This window comes from Myotis lucifugus, unplaced genomic scaffold, assembly GCF_000147115.1.
Source record: "Myotis lucifugus unplaced genomic scaffold, Myoluc2.0 scaffold_21, whole genome shotgun sequence".
NCBI lineage: Eukaryota > Metazoa > Chordata > Mammalia > Chiroptera > Vespertilionidae > Myotis > Myotis lucifugus.
In genome coordinates this window covers 6,953,802-6,973,663 of record NW_005871069.1, presented here as the reverse complement: position 1 = coordinate 6,973,663, position 19,862 = coordinate 6,953,802, and the positions used below count along the sequence as shown (strand labels likewise).

General features: G+C 42.5%; 1 protein-coding gene and 1 pseudogene across 1 annotated transcript in view; one reads left to right on the top strand and one right to left on the bottom strand.

The window, feature by feature from the left end:
- The window catches only part of LOC106696612, a 20,320-nt pseudogene extending 14,181 nt beyond the window's left edge, over positions 1 to 6,139 (bottom strand).
- The window catches only part of CCDC138 (coiled-coil domain containing 138), a 204,581-nt gene that overhangs the window by 85,608 nt on the left and 99,111 nt on the right, over positions 1 to 19,862 (top strand). The window contains exon 11 of the mRNA XM_023751377.1: positions 15,366 to 15,482. Within this exon, the coding sequence (XP_023607145.1) occupies positions 15,366 to 15,482 (117 nt within the window). The remainder of the gene's footprint in view (positions 1 to 15,365; positions 15,483 to 19,862) is intronic.

Genomic DNA, 19,862 nt, shown 5'->3' with positions numbered 1-19,862 from the left:
GTCAGAGCTTCCCTCGCTCTCCGACCACTGCAAGGCCGTGGCCGCCTCTCCCTGTGGGATCTGGGGCCTCAGAGACCCGCCCCGAGCAAGCCCAGAGATTCGAGGGTTCGTAAAAACCGAGAATCCATTTGCAGCCCGCGTGGCGTGTGACTGCGTACCTCTGGTTTTGGTGCCTCCGTAGCTCCCACTCAGTCTCACTGCGCTTCTTTCTTTTCTTCCAGTTGTAGATCTCCCACTGGGCCAACTTCCCCATGGTTCTGAGTGGCGGTTGTTTACTTCATAGTTGATAGTTTCAGTGATGCTGTGAGAGAGCAGCACACACAGGTCCGCTCCCTACGCCGCCATCTTGGTTCTCCCTATTTCTATCTTCTACATCACTAATTCTTTCCTCCATCTGGTCTGCTCTATTTCCCAAGTCTATTTTTGCACTTAGTTTATTGCCTTTCTTAGCTCCAGAATTTCTGTGTGTGTGTGTGTGTGTGTGTGTGTGTTTACTTTTTAATAGTTTCAGTCTCTTTGGTGAAGTATTCCTTTGCTTCATTGATTTGTCTATGAATTTGTTGGATTGCCTTTTTGAGTTTTCTTCTATCTCATTGAGTTTCTTTTTTTTTTTCTTTTTTTTTTCCCGATTTTTAAAATTTTATTATTATTATTTTTTTACCTCGTAGATGCAACAGTTCCCAGCACCGAAACCAGACACACAACCTTCAGCCACCGAGCTCTACGACTAAGAAAGTCTCATTGAGTTTCTTTTATGTCTTTAATTTTATTTTCTGGAGATATTTTCACTTCCTATTTGAATTTCCTTGTCATCTTGGTTAGTCATTGTGGTTGATAAGTTATTTCTCTACCTGGACACTTGTGGAAGTGAAAGCTGCTTTTCTTTTTGTTTGTTTGTTTTTTAAAGAATTTTAGTTGTTAGAGGTCTCCACTTTGTTTTCCACCTGGTAGTGTGGAAACACAAGTTTTTATTTTCTCTTACCTGAATTGCTAGGGCTGTCTGGTTGTCTGTGGGGCAGTGTGGCCTCAGCCTTGGAAAATACTTTGTATTCCCCTGGAGGTTAGAGTTCTCGCCATGACTCAATCTTAGTGCAGTACTCCCATGTATTGGAAGGGGTGGGCTATGTATCTGCTGTGTGCTCCCAGTGCCAGCCTCCAGTAGCCAGAAACTACCCGTAGGACTGCTCTGAGTTAGCCCAGCTGCACCGTGATGGGTGGGAGATGGGTGAGAAGTTAGAGTGTCTGCGGTTTTGCTTTTCCTCCTGGGCTTATCTGCCGTGAGTACAGACTACTTAGGTTGGAAAGTTGTTGTTTTTTCAGTCCTTTTGAACTAGTTATGAGAGGATGTTGCTGCCCGGCGGCCACAAGGGGAAGGGGTTGGCTTGGAATCCTTTGTTTGATGCTGGTGGTCTTTGGAGTGCTGTGACTTTTGCTCTCTTTCTCTGCTTCTTACCCTGGGCTCAACCTCAATGTGTGCCCAGGTCTGATTGCTGATGCTGCCCCTCTGGTGTGGTTTGTCTAGTGAGGACTGCACCTCTGCTGTTCAGTACTAATACTTTTGGCTTCTCTCTGTCCTTCAACCCCCTCTTCATTTTGTCATTCTGTTACACCCACTTTTAGATGTCTGCATGATGTTTCAGATATGTTTGTGTGTTCAGCAGGGAATCCAGTGTTGAATTATAGCTCTCCAACTTGTAACTTCAAGGGGAGAGAGTTGGAGGTTTTTCACTACTCTGTGCTGTGCTCTGATGGGAAATCAAACCTCTAAACTTTTGGTGTATGGTACAATGCTCCAGCCAACCGAGCCATCCAACCAGGACAGTTTTGTATGTTTTTAAATGAAGTTTATAGTTTTCTACATGTGTATTTGGCATGTTTTCTTTTTATTTACATGATTTGGAATTTTTTGGGTATTGTGAATGTGATCTTTTTCCTTATTTAAAACTAGAGGCCCATTGCACGAAGATTCGCGCAATAGGCCTTTCTTCCCCTGGCTGCCGGCACCGGTTTTCCTCCAGCACCTGGGACCCAGGCCTTTGGTCTGGCCGCATCAGTGAGGCTTGGCTTCTCCACTCGGGCCGCAGCAGCGAGGCTTGGCTTCTCCACTCTGGCTGCAGCAGCGAGGCTTGGCTTCTCCGTTCCGGCTGTAGCGGAGAAGCCAAGCCTCTTCAGTCTTTGGTCGTCTTCAGTCTTTGCTCCACACCTGCATATGCAAATTAACTGCCATCTTTGTTGGGTTAATTTGCACACTTGTCCTAATTGGCTGGTGGGCATAGCGGAGTGACACAATTTGCATGTTTCTCTTTTATTAGTGTAAATTGGATATTGATGGTATTTGCAATGTGATCTTGCTTTTTATATTTTTAGCAACTGAACAGTTTACTGAAATCATTCTAATAGTTTTTAAGTCATTTTTTGTGTTTTCTAGTTAAGCAGTTACATTATTTAGAATTAATAAACATGGTGTTCACTTTTTAATGTTAAACATTTCATTCTGTTATCACTTTTGAAAGTTGATATAAAAATACATAGGAGACAGGACCTTCCTATTGCTTTATAAAGTCTAGCACAAGGTATTTAAATAATAGAGGTGTTAGGAGGGGCATCCCTGTCTTGGCCTGCCTTTAATAGCTCCACTTCTAAATGTTTCATGATAACATATAAATGGTTTATTAAAAATCAAGCTTATTTTTTTATTGAGAATTAGGCCCTACAAAACATTTCTACATGTTCATTTGTCTTTTCCCCTCTTTGTATGTACCTGGAAGGTTCTCATGATAGGGATATTAGCTTGTCCTCTTCCCCATGAACTGTTTTCCTTTGTAGATATTTGGAGCTTTAATAATTTTTTGTGAAGTGATCTATTTGAGTTTGTGACTATGTATTAGGTAGATCTGCTACGCCTCCCAATCTCTAGTGCAGGACAGTGTCAAATGCTGTTTCTGACTAATCAGATCAGGCAAAGACACAAAGCCTCCGGATACCTGCCTTGCAGACTGATTGGATTCAGTGTTGAGTAACCCTCAGGTAATCATCCACATGTGTGGCGAGAGTTTTTCCAACAGAGTGGGGCAATTGCTTCTGTCTGGAGACTATTATTCTCAGTGTCTTAATGGTCCTTAGAAACAACATATGGTGGGACAAGGGGTTTTCCTTTGGAGTTGGTCAACTGTCTTCCACCCAAGCAAAATCTACCTGGATAGCAAAGGTCTGCCTCAGAGAGATGACCTTCGTAGCATGAGGGAATGACTCAGCGCAGGAAACTGGTTTTTCTGCCTTCTAAGCTCTAACCCGAGAGTCCCCAACACTGGTTTCTGCTCACATAGCTTTAGTCCACTCTTCTCTCCCTCTGCTGGAGCCCAAGGTGGGTGGCTGCACAGTAAATTTTGTGTTTTGTTCCTTTAAGTGGGTGTCTGCATTTCCAGTGGTCTCTCCCTGGCAGACAGCAACCCTGCTGCTTTTCACAGCCAGATGAGATGTGGGCACCTTTCTCAGTGTTTGTGCTCTCTACTGGGTTGCCCAGCTTGGGGATTAGACCCCAGAGTTCTCAGTGGCAAACCCCCAGAGCTGAAATATCTCTCTGGAACTTCAGCTGCTGTCTGTGGGAGCCAGGGCAGCTCTTTTGCTTCTCCACCCTTCCTATCAGTCTCTCTGAAGTCTCCATATTCTGTTCTTGGTTATCAGGGTTCTCTCCAGCTAGTTTTCAGTTGATTATTCAGGATATTTTTTTTGTACTTGTAATTCCAGTTTGGTCCCTGGAGTTTGTCTGTGTAGCATCCATGTACTACGCTGCCATTTTTAATCTTTTTCCATTGATTTATATATATATAGAGAGAAACATCAGTGTGAGAGAGACACATTGACTGATTGCCTCCCTAAAGCACCCCATTGGGGCCTGGCATCAACCTGCAGCCGAGGTATGTGCCCTGGAGCAGGAATCTAACCTGCAACCCTTAGATGCACAAGCCATTACTCTACTACTGAGCCACACTGGGAAGGTCCTCTCTTTGTTTCTTGATTAGTCTGGCTAAAGGTTCATCATATTTGTTTATCTTTTCAAAGAACCAGCTCTTGGATTCATTGATCTTTTATATTTTATTTTAGTCTTTATGTCTTTTCTACTCATATCTTAATTATTTCCTTCCTCCTTCTTACTCTGGGTTTTTCTTGTTGTTCTCTTTCTAATTCTTTTAGTTCTAGTATTAGTTTATTACAGTCGTTTCTTGAGGACTGCACCCCTCTAATGCTATGGAGTTCCCTCAAGGACTGCTTTTGCTGTGTTCCATAGATTTTATTTGTGTGTGTTCATTTTTGCTTGTTTCCAGGAAGTTTCTTATTTCTTCCTTGATCTCTTTGCTAACGCATTCTCACTCAGTCCCAATTGGCCGGACCCCAGCAGCAAGCTAAACTATCGGTCGGAGCATCTACCCCCTGGTGGTCAGTGCATGTCATAGCGACCAGTCGGTCAACCACTCGGTTGAACACTTAGCATATTAAGCTTTTATATATATTCTAGTAGCCCTGCGCATGAATCTGTGCACCAGTAGCTCGCTGCCACCCTCCAGTAGCTCTCCGCCTGCTGCCCTGCCCTCCTGTAGCTCCCCCAACCCCCTTGCTCCCCCTCATACCTTGCTTCCCTGCCCCCTCCTGTAGCTCTCTGCTGCCCACTTGTAGCTCGCTCCCCCACCCCCCTGCTGATCTGAGGTCCAGTCGTTACGTGGTTGGTCATTACGCTTCACTGCGTAACAACCATTTGCATATCACATCTTTTATTATATAGGATAGATAAATGGGATCTTATTACATTTGCTCTTTTGTAACCTGTTTTTATCACCCCAGAATAGGCCATCTTAATTATTATAGATGCTATTATCATTTCTAATGTTTATATATGTACCATAAATTTATTTAACCATTTAAGGTTCAGAGTATATGTTTGTCTAGATTTATCTCCTTAAAATACTACATGTGCTAGCCCTAGCTGGTTTGGCTCAGTGGATAAGAGTGTTGGCTTGTGGACTGAAGGGTCCCTGGTTTGATTCCCAATCAGGGCACACACCAGGGTTGCAGGCTAGACCCCAGTAGCGGGTGTGCAGGAGGCAACCAATCAATGATTCTCTCTCATCATTGATGTATCTATCTCTCTCTCCCTCTCTCCTCCTCTCTGAAATCAATAAAAATATATATTTTTAAGAATCCTAGATGTGCTAATAATGCTGAATCAATGCATTGTAGGCAATTTCGTCATGCAAATATCATGGGATATACTTACAGAAACCTAGAGGTATAGAATACTACGCACGTAGGCTAAGTGGTATAGGATACTACTTCTAGACAGCAAACTTGTACAACATATTATTATACTGAATACTGTAGGCACTGGTAACACAATGGTAAGTATTTGTGTATGTAAACATAGAAAAAGTATGGTATAAAAGATTTAAAAATGGTACAGCCATATAGGGCACTTGCCATGAATGGAGTTTGCAGGACTGGCAGTTGCTCTGTGTGAGTCAGTGAGTGGTGAATGAGTGTGATGGCCTAGAACAGTGGTCGGCAAACTGCGGCTCGCGAGCCACATGCGGCTCTTTGGCCCCTTGAGTGTGGCTCTTCCACAAAATACCGACTTCTGCACATGGGCCACGAAGTTTCAATCGCACTGTACGTGCGAGCCAGCACGTGGTATTTTGTGGAAGAGCCACACTCAAGGGGCCAAAGAGCCACATGTGGCTCATGAGCCGCAGTTTGCTGACCACTGGCCTAGAACATATTGTGCACTGCAGTAGACTTTATAACCACTGTACACTTAGACCACTCTAAATTTATAAAAATATTTCCTTCAATAATATATTAACCTTAGCTTACTGTAACATTTTTACTTTTTATAAACTTTAAAAAAATTTTTAAACTATTTGACTCTTTTCTGTTAACAGTTAACTTAAAACACACACTGTACAGCTCCACAAAATATAGATCCTTATTCTAAAAGCTTTTTCTCTATTTTTTCTTTTAAACTATTTTGTTTAAAACTAAGAAACACACATTAGCCTCGGCCTGCACAGGGTCAGGATCATCAATGTCATTGCCTCCCACCTCCACATCTTGTCCCGCTGAAGGCCTTCAGGTCAGTAGCACACATGGAGCTGTCTTCTCCTATGATGACAAGCCTCCTTCTGACATATCTCCTGAAGGACCTACCTGGGGCTCTTCTTGAGGAGGTGCCACTCTTTTCAGAAATATGTCCAGGGTGGTTTGCTTGGTTTGCTTCTTTTTTTTTCTTTTTTTTTGTTTTGTTTTTTTTTTTTAATCTTTATTGTTCAGATTATTACATTTGTTCCTCTTTTTTCCCCCCATAACTCCCCTCCTTCCAGCTCCCACCCCACCCTCCACCCTCACTCCCCACCCACTGTGTTCATCCATAGGTGCATGATTTTTGTCCAGTCACTTCCCGCATCTCCCACACCCCTTTTCCCCCCAAGAATAGTCAGTCCATTCCCTTTCTATGTCCCTGATTCTATTATAATCACCAGTTCATTCTGTACATCAGGTTATTTATTCACTTGATTCTTAGATTCATTTGTTGATAGATGCATATTTGTTGTTCATAATTTGTATCTTTACCTTTTTCTTCTTCTTCCTCTTCTTAAAGGATACCTTTCAGCATTTCATATAATACTGGTTTGGCGGTGGTGAACTCTTTTAGCTTTTCCTTATCTGTGAAGCTCTTTATCTGACCTTCAATTCTGAATGATAGCTTTGCTGGATAAAGTAATCTTGGTTGTAGGTTCTTGGTATTCATCACTTTGAATATTTCTTGCCATTCCCTTCTGGCCTGCAAAGTTTCTGTTGAGAAATCAGCTGACAGTCGTATGGGTATTCCCTTGTAGGTAATTGAGCCTCTTTCTCTTGCTGCTTTTAAGATTTTCTCTTTGTCTTTTGCTCTTGGCATTTTAATGATGATGTGTCTTGGTGTGGTCCTCTTTGGATTCCTTTTGTTTGGGGTTCTCTGCGCTTCTTGGACCTGTAAGTCCATTTCTTTCTCCAGGTGGGGGAAGTTTTCTGCCATTATTTCTTGAAATAGGTTTTCAATATCTTGCTGTCTCTCATCTTCTGGCACTCCAATAATTCTGATATTAGTCCGCTTAAAGCTGTCCCAGAGGCTCCTTACACTATCTTCACACTTTCGGATTCTTTTTTCATTTTGCTTTTCCAATTGGGTGTTTTTTGTCGAATCTTTGGTTTGATTCTTGAGCTCCTCTGGTCTGCTATTGGGTATAATATTCTTTATTTCAGTCCGTGTATGCTTACTTTCTAATTTCTTTATTGTAGCATCGAGGGTCTCATTAGTTTTCGTGAGGCTCTGCACAAATTTATGGCAAGCCCTCAAAATTGCGATTCTTAGCTCCATATCCTCCATTTCTGTCATGTTTTTTTGTCTCCGCATCTTTTATGCTTTCTTGGTGCACCCCCTTGTGGTCTCTGTGCGCAGTCTTGTTCTAGCCAAGCCTTAATTGTTGTAGTTAACACTAGAGGGATTTGACCACCAGGCCGACTGGCTGTAGGAATCAGCTGTGCGGAAAACGTCTGTCTTCTGGGGAGGCGCTAATCCAGCCTTTGCCTGAGGCGATAGGCAAATGGCTGTGCGCAGGGCTTGGGCGGGGCGGGCTCAACAGGGCGGGGGGAGGGAGCCGCTATGACTGCTCTCAGTCCGTCCCCAGGGGCTCTGCCTCTCTGTCCCATCAACCGCTGCAAACCTCGGAGGGGCCGTAGCCAGACAGTCCCACTTCTCCCGTTTGAGTCTGGGTCCCTAGAGACTCGCCCGGATCTGTAGCCCAGAGTCGAGACTCACTCCTGATTGAAAACGACAACCGCGCCCTCAGCCGCCAGCCCGCTTTGCGCGCGCACCACCTCACCACCGCACCACCGTACCTTTAAATTTTCCACACTACGCCTCCTCTGAGTGTCGGAATGCTGTTGTTTTTGCTTCTAGTTGAAGAGTCTCTCCTCAGCCAGCCTTCCTGTGGTTCTGGTTGATGTCCGTTCCGACTTTTAGTTGTATTTTTGAAGTGGTTGTTTACGGCGGCAATCTCCGGTGTTTACCTATGCCGCCATCTTCGATTCTCCTCTTTTTTTTTCAGCATAGATTTTCTTGTAAGCAGATTAACGTTCCTCTACTAGTATATTAATAAAAATCCTTCATTGAGTTTTCCTGGAGGTTCTTATTTTTCTTCAGCAGTTTCCTTTTCTCTTGTCCTTCTGCTGTATATTTCTGTTCCAGTTCCAACAACTCCTCTTTAGTCATTTCTTCAGGAACCCCCTCTACAAACTCCTCAAGTTCATCCTCATCCATGCTATGCCCAGAGTTCGGGGTCCCCAATAATCCACGACTAGGGAGCCTTTTCCGATGCAAAAGCAAAGGGTCTTTTATTCAAGCCCGGGACTTGGTCCCCCTCCTGCCTCCATTACTGGATGCAAGAGAGAGCCCTGAGTTCTAAGAGAACAAAGAATTTATAGGGCTTGGGGTTGGGGGGTAGGGGTACACTCTGACCACTGATTTGGTCGATTCCAGTTGGTTGAGTGAGGGCTGGGGGCTAGTGACGCAAGGGCAGCGTGCAGCTAGGGTCTGGTTACACAAAGACAGGGGGGTGGCTAGCATACTCTTGGCCTTGGGCTAGTTTTCCCCACTTTCCCATTGGCCGAGATAAGGGCAGGCTGAGTAACTGATACATTCTGCGGCTTTTTCTTGGAAGAGGGGTTAAGGACACAGCTATCAGTCCTGTTCTGTCCTTTCATTCCCCCCTTGTCTTGGAACTTCCGGCTGAATCATGAGACGGACTGAACTATCAACTGAACTACTTTTGACAAATTGTACTAGTCTGTTAATAATGCAAGGGCCGAAAGTCAACAGCATCAGGAGGATTATAAGGGGTCCGCCGAGGTCCGCTGTCTTCTTGAGGGTGATCTGCAGCAGGTGTGTCTGGTCAGAGGTCACCTTCCAGTCAGGCTTCCTGCTGTCCTGGGCACAGAAGGAGCTAGGCTTGTGACCTGGCAGAGACAAACTATAACAAATGGTTCGGTGGAAGGGAAAGAAATCATTTTAGTTTTAACAACCTCTATTGAAATAGGATTTTTCTTTTTAAAATTCCTCCATGGCTATTAAAAAGCCAAATCAAGATTAATTTATCTACCGTATTCAATTTGGCCTGATGTTTGCATAAACACAACAAGAATGGTAACTGACTATCTTTGCTGGAATTTCATGACTGAATCTTAACATGCCCCGTAGGCCAGGAAGCCAAGCCATTCAGTCGCCATCAGGCCTGCCTGCAGCATCCGCTGAGTTAGGTGAATCCCTCACCTGTAGCAACTCCACCTGAGCCCACACTCTAGGCTTTAAGCCCATCTCAGTAGCCCTCCTACTCGTTGCGGCCCAGAGTGAGTGGGGGTTCCGCAGGGATGCAGAGGCATCCTTATTGCTCCCCTTCTACTCTTACCAACCGCCAGTGATGGTAGGGCATGGGCCTGACGCTCCAGTGCCAGCCATCTTCAGGGCTTCCAAGCAGGATACCAGGCTTTTCCTGTGGCACTCTTATTGGCTTCAAATCTTCAGAGCTCAGACAGGTTTCTTTAAAACATGATATTCCAGTCAAAGTTTCCGGTTAATAAAATTACTATTGAAAACCGGTCTTATTGATTTCATGCAAAGAAATGTATTGCCATGACTTATTAAGCATTGCCAGATTTCAGAGGAATTATATAAGGAGAAAAACATACTGATCTGCTCTAAGATCTTCTGATTTTTCTTGTTAGTCCTTTCAACGTTTCTCTTCTCCTTTTTATCATATATACAACCTTTTTAAATTTCATACTTTTAGATTGGCCTTTAAACCTTCTTTTTATGTTCTTTAAAAATGCACAACCATGCCTCAGACCTTTCATTCCAAATAGGCTTTTCCCAGCTCTCTACAGCCGAGGTTTGTACCACTCCTGACAGTACAGGCTGCCAAATGTTAGCTGTCTCTTAATAGAGACCAAAACCTGATGGGTATTCTTCTTTGCCCAGTTGGGCACCTGCCCTCTTGGCAGCCAGACACCCTCTACTCTTGGGGTTCACCCCACACAGTCCCCTTCCAGGATAGCCAACATACATTCAAACCTGCAAGAGAATTAAAGGTTAATATAACATATCAATACAATGAAACATAATATTGGCATCATGGCCGCTTCAGGCAGCCAAATCCTCCGCTATTAAACATGAGATATGGCAGGGCTATACATACATTTTAGGGAGGTGACTAAAGTCCACTCTTTGACCTTTCTATATAAGGTAAAATCGTTCTTGTCTTTCTGAAGCCATGTCTATGAAGATGCAGGCATCATCTGAGTCTATTATATAATTTTCTGCAGGTATAGTCCTTTTCAAGTTGGGGTGAGTCCTGGGGTCGTGAACTTCTTTACCCACATTGAGTCCCCAGGCTAGAAAGGATGTACAGAGTCCGAGGTGGCACTGGCAGGGCATCTCGAACAAGCTTATGGGTGGCTTGTAATTTCTGTAAGAGATCACGTCCAAGTAAGGGGTACAAGCATTCTGGCATGACTGGAAACGAATGAGTTACCGTGTTCTTTCTGAGGTCCATAGTCCTCTTTGATGTCCAAGGAAAAAGGCAGTTTGTCCGGTGGCTCTTAGAATTGGTGCCTTCTTAGATGTTACTGGTCCCATTGGCTCTGTCAAGACTGAATAGGGTGCTCCAGAATACACCAGGAAACTAACCGGGGGTTTTATTTATTTATAAATATTTATATCTAAGTAGACATATAAACATTAAATAAACATCCACATTTATACCTTTTCAGTGAACAAGTACTTTTACAGTCTTGGGAATTTTGGCAGATAACAGGAACACTGCCCAAGTCCCCTGATGGGGGCCTGACAAGAACAGATGTGGAGGCCTTTGGCTGGGGGGTATAAAGTCTCCATTCTTCCTCTCTCGGCACTGCTAAGGACAGGATTATTGGAGAGGTCTCTTCACCTAGGCAAGGCTGTGCTGAGCCATCTGGGACAAAAGTGGTTTCTGCTTCCATTAGAGGGACCAGGTCAACTGGTAAATATAGGAATTCATGAACCACCTGATGGCCTCCTAACTGACATCGGCGGGGGCGGCAGAACAGTCTGCAGCTGTGGTACTGGTAGCTCCAATAATGGTGACTTCCTGTCCTGAGAGGGGAGCTACCTTCTAAGTAACTACCGAGTGCTCTGCCCCTGTATCAACCGTAAAGTTCACAGTCTGGCCCCAATTTTCATTTCGACCATCGGCTCATGGGGGCCCAATTGGAAAGAGCCCAGTCTGTCCTAGTCAGAGTCAGCTGTTGCCAGTCCGAGGAGGTCTGCCTCAGGTGGCTCTGGCCAATAGCGGCTGGGTGGTTTGGATGGCCTTTCCAGCTTCTTCTGGCCTGCTACTAAACCTTACTCTGTCCCTTCTTACACACGCAGAACTGGACCCAAGGCAGCGAGGTTTGAGCAATTTTAAAATTTCTTAACATACATTTTATCATTCATGTTGTAGGGAGGGACCGGGTTGGCTCCTCCTGAATAAAAGAACTAATCAAAATAAGGCTTATTTTCTAACTTCATTTGTCCCTGGGTGTGGACAACAAATGACACTAATCAGATTGACATAAATGATTTAACCTTTGTTTAGGGAGGCAAATGCAAAGCATTTACTCCCAAGTGTCATTGGTTTAGGGAAGATAGGATTTCTGCTCAGTTTCCCTATTCTACTTGTCCCAGCTTACTGGTCTATTATGCATTCAATTTTTTAAAAAATGTATTCTGGCACAGGAGAAAGTTGTTTTGTTGTACACAGGTAGTTTAACCCCTATATAACTGGGCTTGGACCTCTGCCCAGCAAACTGCAGTCTATAAGTTCAATATGCAGCCTCCGGTTCTTCTAACCCAATGAGGTTTCAGCCAGTCTCTGAGTCAGACTCCTCCTTTCTTGGAGAATTTCAAAGTCCTGATGGCTCCCAGGTCCAGGGAGAGTGCCCTTTTGTTAACCCTTAGGGCCCTGCTTTCTTGCCTTTCTACCAGTTCCCTTTGTGGCAGAGCAGCAACCAGGCCTTTTTCAAGGGAGTGCACTAGAAGGGGATATCAGCCCCTCCTGTGAGCCAGCTGCTCCGCCTAGGGTCTCCCAGGGGCCCGGCCAGAGCATCCTTCAGCAAATCCCAGAAGCCGCTGCCCTTTCGCAGTGGTATGGACTTAAGTAGGGGGTTCACTGGCTGTAGCCGGCAGCGAAGCGCTCGCTGGCTTCTGCCTGCAGCTGCTCGCGCCCACAAGCCCTGCCCCGCAGCACTCCCACAGCACGCGCCGCACCGCACCTTCAGCTCCAGCACCTCGGCATTCTCCAGCTTAGCCTGCACCTGCGCAGGTGCACCTCGGTGCCACCAGCAGCTACCGCAGCTCCTGTAGGCTCTCGTTGATCCGTGCGCCACTTCTTCTCCACCAGGGGCTTCCAGGCCTTGCGGGCAGCTCAGGCATTCAGCCCCCCCTTCTTTGACCTGGCTCTCAGGGGCTGAGTCTGCCTAGCAAAACAGTTCTAAATCACCAGGGTGACTGGGGATTTTAGCGTTGTTCCTCCTCTGCTTTTCTAGCGGGAGTTTAGTTGTTTTTAATGTATTAGAATTTTTATTCTTAGAAACCTTAATCCTTTAATGATAAAACTAAGAACAGGTATCGGTCTGATTCAGCACTGGAGGGGTTAAAAAGAATAAACCAGGGCAGAGAAAGACTGTGCTTAGTTACTTTTTGTGACCTTGAAGTTCATTGATAAGACCTGTTAGGTCTGCAGCCAGTAACTTAACTGCCAACACCCCCGCCCCCTTTCTCTCAGCCCAGGCCCGATTGCTTTTCCTCACAGAGTCGGCCTGGAAATATAACAGGTGCATAGGGAGGTTTCTTGCAGACAGAAAGCTTGGAGACTACCTGAAATTCAGTTACAGATGCTTTCAGAATCAGGATGGGAAGGGAAAGACCAATTGAAAACAGCAAGTTAAACAAAATACAGTCACAGGCAGTAAATCTCTCCGAGACCTGTGGAGCTGTAAGCCCTTTGTCTACCAAAGAGATAAGAAAACCATGAATAACAAGTTCTTTGAAATTTGCTACTTTGTTAATTTGCTAAGCAAACAGTTAACTTGAAAAGACTTCTCTCTAGCTTTTCTTACAAGCAATCTTGGAACCTAGCCAGCCTTTGTTAAACTTCTTTGGGTTGCAACCTTACACCTTAAATTAATCCTAGATTTTTAAAATTTTAACCTGATACAGCAAGATTATACCTCAGAGTAAAGCAATTAAAAGTTCTCTACTGTCTTCCCCTTAAAGCAGGGTTGTTTTTTTTTCCTTATGTGTACAAACAGATAGCACAAAGTAGCTTTCGCTTTACACAGACCAGTTCCAGTCCCCCTTCTCTTGTAGTAAATTGGCTAGTCCCACACAAACTTTGTCCCGACCCCATGATGATCGGTGATGAGAGACAGACAAGGGAGGGGGTGACCTGTTTTCACAGATCCTTTCTCAGATGCCCGCCTGACCAAAGTTGTGAAGCCACACAAAGGAGAGGAGAGGGCAGGCTCCCTCCTACCACACTCACACACTTTGACCAGACATTCATTCAGCAAAGGCATTTAGCTACCACAATACACAGTTTTTCCCAATTCAATCCGAACCTTAAACTTTTAGCTGGCAAGTCAAATATTCAGCATTTCTTAAACAGTAACATTTTTAAGAATAAACTTCAAAAATGCAAGACATAAGTTTTTTATCATTTGAATTCAGGAAGCTTCAAGGTCCCAAGTTCCCAGCGGTTCTGGGAAACCACACCTGAGGCTGGCAAGCAGGTTTGGCCCAGCTCTTGATTTTAAAACGACCATAATGCTTAAAGGAGTAGTTTGAGTCTGTCCCATAATGTCCGCCCAGTAAGTCCACAGAAAACAGAGAGAAAAAAACACACACAAACACAGACAAATACAGTCTTCCAACTCTATGGAAGCAAAACCAAAACAACCTTCCGACTCCGTGGAAGCAAAACTACAAGCAAAACTACAGATTAGACGATGGCCATGCGCCAACTGGCAGGAGTGACCCGCCTCGTCTCAGATTGAGGGGTTTCTGCGCCCCTCCAGATGGAGGATTGGAGCGTCCCCTGACTCCTCCCGCCCGTGGCCCTCCCGTGCGTCCACTTAGACCGTATCAGGCATTACAGATTTCAGAAGTGAGCTCACACAGGACAGAACACACAGAACAGAATAGACAACACACAGACACTTACCGCGGTCAGGCAGACTCCCCGGAATGGGGTCCCTTGCGGATTTTGGGGATCCCGGACGCGCCCCCAAATGTTATGCCCAGAGTTCGGGGTCCCCAATAATCCACGACTAGGGAGCCTTTTCCGATGCAAAAGCAAAGGGTCTTTTATTCAAGCCCGGGACTTGGTCCCCCTCCTGCCTCCATTACTGGATGCAAGAGAGAGCCCTGAGTTCCAAGAGAACAAAGAATTTATAGGGCTTGGCGTTGGGGGGTGGGGGTACACTCTGACCACTGATTTGGTCGATTCCAGTTGGTTGAGTGAGGGCTGGGGGCTAGTGACGCAAGGGCTGCGTGCAGCTAGGGTCTGGTTACACAGAGACAGGGGGGTGGCTAGCATACTCTTGGCCTTGGGCTAGTTTTCCCCACTTTCCCATTGGCCGAGATAAGGGCAGGCTGAGTAACTGATACATTCTGCGGCTTTTTCTTGGAAGAGGGGTTAAGGACACAGCTATCAGTCCTGTTCTGTCCTTTCAATCCACACCAGGTTCAAGTTGTTTGCCATCTCAATCACAGCAATCTTTGAGCTATAACCTCATGATGGCTACAAAGTCACTAGGTGATAGGGATTTTGTAGCTCTGTTGATGATAATCTCATGGGACCATTGTATATGAGATCTGTCATTGACTGAAACATCTTTATGTGGCACATGACTATATTTAAAATTTCAAATACACATCTCCATATTGTATTGCATGTCGTTTTAACCCCTAGAGTGCCAGGGAGCGTGATCGCGCTCCTCCCGTCTTTCGCCAAAAGTGCCCCGTGCTCCTCCTGCAGTGTCACTATTAGATGCTAGTAGTTCACTCTTTATGTGAGAAAAAAATTTAAAAACCTTAACTCAAAATGCCTTGGCAATTTTAGCATAGTTCCTAGCACTCAAAGGGTTAAAGTAATTTTTGTTAGAGAATGCTTTTTTTTGGGAAAAATAATTTTTGGAATATTATGGTAATTGGTTTCAGATATCTAAAATATACTGTTCTTTTATATTTTCCATAATTTTAGCTTTTGCCTGTGATGACAGAGCAACTACAGTGGATGCCATTTGTGAATGCCAAACTTCATGAGCCTTTTGTAAAATTTATATATTGGTCTCTACGGCAACTAGAAGCTGGAACACTGGTAATTTATTAATAGGAACCTATTTTCAACTACTACTCTGTTTGGCATTATTTTTCTTGATCTTGTTCTTTCACTATTTTTGCATGTATTTTGTTTATATTTCAGGACTTCTCCTTGCTTCCCTTGCCTCATTTACTACTTTCTCTTCTTTCTCCTTTCATATGTCTTATTTCTCAATGCCATAGATGTGGCTCAATATGTAATGTTTTGTTTTGAATTTCAGAATTGTATAAATAAGGAGTTAAAATCAACTGTCATTCACCCATTATTTAATTTATAATTTTTTATATTCTACTGAAGCTAATAGAAGTTAATGATTTCTTGTGCTTATGCTAGTAAATACCCCCTAGCTAAATGGGATGATAAATATTAGTATAACCTAATCAAAGAAGAAATTTTTTCCAGCATCTTATAAAATGAATGGTGTGTTACCTACTCATGTAAAGGTCATTTAGTTCAAATTAATACAGGTATATATATAATCATTAGTGCAAACTGTAGTAGGTTTGTAAATCCCCCCCCCCCCCAGTTACTATAAATAAATATTGTTATAGCTTTCATTTAGTTAAAAAAGGAGAACAGATTTGTGCTCAAGTAGTTCAATCTTGGTTGTGTGGAATTGAAGAAGCATACCGCTAAACCACTCAGTGCAGTATTGATGATTAAATAGCATTAACCATCAGTGATTGAGTTGTGTGATAATTAAATAATGTGATGGTTAAGGAAAAATATTTTTTTCTGAGGTTGTATCCTAGATATTTTGCCACAGTGCTGCACATGAGTAGGTACATGAGTGTTTATGCTAGTGTACACACACACACACACACACAATATAACTTTTAATTTATTGGTCTTAACTATGTGTCTTATCAAACAAAGGTATATAAATGACCAGATCTGTAAATGTCACTGTCTGCTTTTTACAATATGTTTGATAACAGTTGCTGTTTTGTATAACAGTTAATGAAAATGCGTAGCTGAATGCTTGCTTTCAGCAACAAAAGGTTAGACTTACAGAGTTGAATGAAACTGTATCTTCCAAATATGATTCTTATTTTCCTTCATATAATTTATAGTTTATTTTTGTTGTCTTCAAATATACATTCAGTATCCCAGTCTGTGTGCTATTATAGAGAGTACTATGAGCCTGCATCTACTTTTCTAGTGAAAAATAGTGTTTTTGCCACTCTGACATTCAATTATTTAACATCTGTTGATGAGTTTCTAATACTTTAGTTTTAAGTTATCTAAGTGCATGTATTTTTTTTAAATTAACTTTTTATTTGAGATAATTGTAGATTCACTTATAAGAAATAATAGATCACTTTTATCCTTTACCCAGTTTCTCCCAATAGTAGAACTAGTACCAATATCACAACCATGCTTTTGCCATTGATATAGTCAAGTTAACAGAACAGTTTCATCTACATAAGATTTCTCATTTTTTAAAAAAAGCACTTTATTTGTTAGAGCAGAGTTAGGTTCACAGCAAAATTGAGCTCAGAGATTTCCCATATGGGCCCTGCTCCTGTACAAATGCAGCCTTGACCACTGAAGACATCTAGCACCAAAGTGGGACATTGGTTATCATCTATGATTGACACATCATTATTACCCACAGTCCACAGTTTATATTAGGGTTCACTCTTGGTGTTTTACACTCTGGGTTTTGATAAATAATATAATGGCATGTAGCCATCACTTTTGTATTATGCAAAATGATTTGATACTGAAAATTTGTTCTAAAAATTCTCTGTGCTCTGCCTATTCATGCTTCCCTCATCCTAACTCTTGGACACCACTAATCCTTTTACTGTCTTTACAGTTTTCCCTTTTACAAAATGTCATGTAGTTGCAATCATATAATATATATATCTCCTTTTCAAATTGGCTTCTTTCATTTATTGATATGCATTTAGGGTTCCTTCATGTCTTTTCCTGGTTTGATAGCTCATTTCTCTTTAGATTTGAATAACATTTCATTTCTGCATGTACCACAGTGTATTTGTCCATTCACTTAAGGGCATCTTGATTATTTCTAAGTTTCGGCAAGTATGAATGAAGATGCTATAAACATTCATGTGTGGGCTTTTGTGTGGACATGTTTTTAACTCCTTTGGGTAAATACCAAGGAGCACAATTTTTGGATACTATGGCAGGAGTAGTTTTAGTTGTTTAAGAAATTGAAACTGCTTTCCAAAGTAGCTGTATCATTTTGCATTTCCAGCAGAAATGGCAGAGTTTCTGTTGCTTCACATCCTCATCAACATTTGGTGGTGTAGTATTTTGGATTTTGGCCATTCTAATTGATGTGTAGTGGTATCTCATTATTACTTAACTATGCAGTATCCTAATGACATACACTGTTATGAATCTTTCCATATGCTTATTTGCTACCTGCATGTTTACTTTGGTGACATGTCCAGGCCCTTTCCCCTCCCTTTTTTAAAATCTTCACCTGAGGATATGTTTTAGAGAGGAGGAGAGGAGGAAGAGAGAGAGAGAGAGAGAGAGAGAGAGAGAGAGAGAGAGAGAGAGAGAGAGAGAGAGAGAAAGAGAAATCTATCTGTTGTCTCCCATATGTGCCCTGATTGGGGATGGATCTAGTTATGTGCCCTGATCAGGAATTGAACCTGCAACCTTTTTGGTGTACAGGACAACACTCCAACCAACTAAGTCACCCAGCCAGGACTCCCCATTTATTAATTGGGTTGTTTGTCTTCTTGTTTTGTTTTTAGAATTTTTTTAATATAATTTTTTCTGTGTTTAATTTAAAAATTTTTTTTAAATTATAATATGTATTTAACACTATTTTTGTATTCAGGTGTATAGCACAATGGATAACTAGCCATATAGGTTACACAGTGTTTCCTCTGATAATTCAAGTGCCCACTTGCCATCTTATATAGTTATTACAATATTATTGACTATATTCCCTATTTGTTACCTTACATTTCCGTGCCTATATTGTAACTATCAATTAGTACTTTTTAATACCTTAACCTTTTTTCGCCCTGCCCCACAATACTCCTTCCCTCTAGCATTCATCAGCATGTTTTCTGTATCTATAAGACTGTTTCTATTTTGTTTTTTATTTTATTATTTAGATTCCACATATAAATGATATATGATTTTTGTCTTTCTCTTAGCATAATACTTCTGTGTTCATCCATGCTATCGTATTCATTCATTCTTTTCTATGGCCAAGTAATATTCCATTTTATATATGTACCACAGCTTTATTTTCTACTCGTCTATTGATGGGTATTTGGATTGCCTCCATATCTTGGTTATTGTAAATAATTCTGTAATGAACATAGGGTTGCATATGTTCTTTTGAATTTGTGTTTTGGGTTCTTTGGATATATACTCAGAAGTGGAATCACTGGGTCATAAGGCAGTTCCATTTTTAATTTTTTGAGGAAACTCCATACTGTTTTTATAGTGGTTGTAACAATCTGCATTCCCACTAAGGGTGACCGAGGGTTCCCCTTTCTCCACATGCTCGCCAACACCTCTCATTTGTAGGTTTATTGATGCTAGCCATTCTCACAGGTGATATCTCATTGTGGTTTTAATTTACACTTCTTCATGATGAGTGACACTGAGCATCTTTTTATATTAACCATCAGTATGTCCTCTTTGGAGAATATGTATTCAGGTGTGTGCCCATTTTTTAATTGGGTGGTTTATTTTTTTGGTGTTGAGTTATAAATTAACCCCTTATTAGTTGTATCATCTCTTTACCTTTAGTCTGTGTGTGTCTTAGGTTCTGCGGGGGACCTTTTATAGACAGCATGTATATGGGTCTTGTTTTCTGATTCATAGACTATGTTTTGGAGAACAGTCCTTTATCAGTTGTGTCTTTTCCAAATATTTTCTCTTTCTAATCAGTGCCTTATCTTCTCATTCTCCTGATATTATCTCTCATAGAGTAGAAGGTTTTAAATTTTTTAAAAAAATATTTTTATTGATTTCAGATAGGAAGGGAGAGGGAATCACTGATCAGCTGCCTCCTGCACACCCCCTACTGGGGACCAAGCCTGTAACCCAAGCATGTGCCCTTGACTGGAATTGAACCTGGGACCCCTCAGTCTGCAGGCCGACGCTCCATCCACTGAGCCAAACCAGTGAGGACTAGAAGGTTTTAATTTAAATGAATTCCAGCTTATCACAGATCATGCCTTTGACATATCAAAAAAGTGATCAGTGCCCGGCTGGTGTGGCTCAGTGGTTGAGCATTGACCTATGAACCAGGAAGTCACAGCTAAATTCCCAGTCAGGGCACATGCCTGGGTTGCAAGCTCTATCCCCAATAGAGGGCTTGCAGGAGGCAGCCGATGATGGATGTTTCTCTCTCACCGATGTTTCTTTATCTCC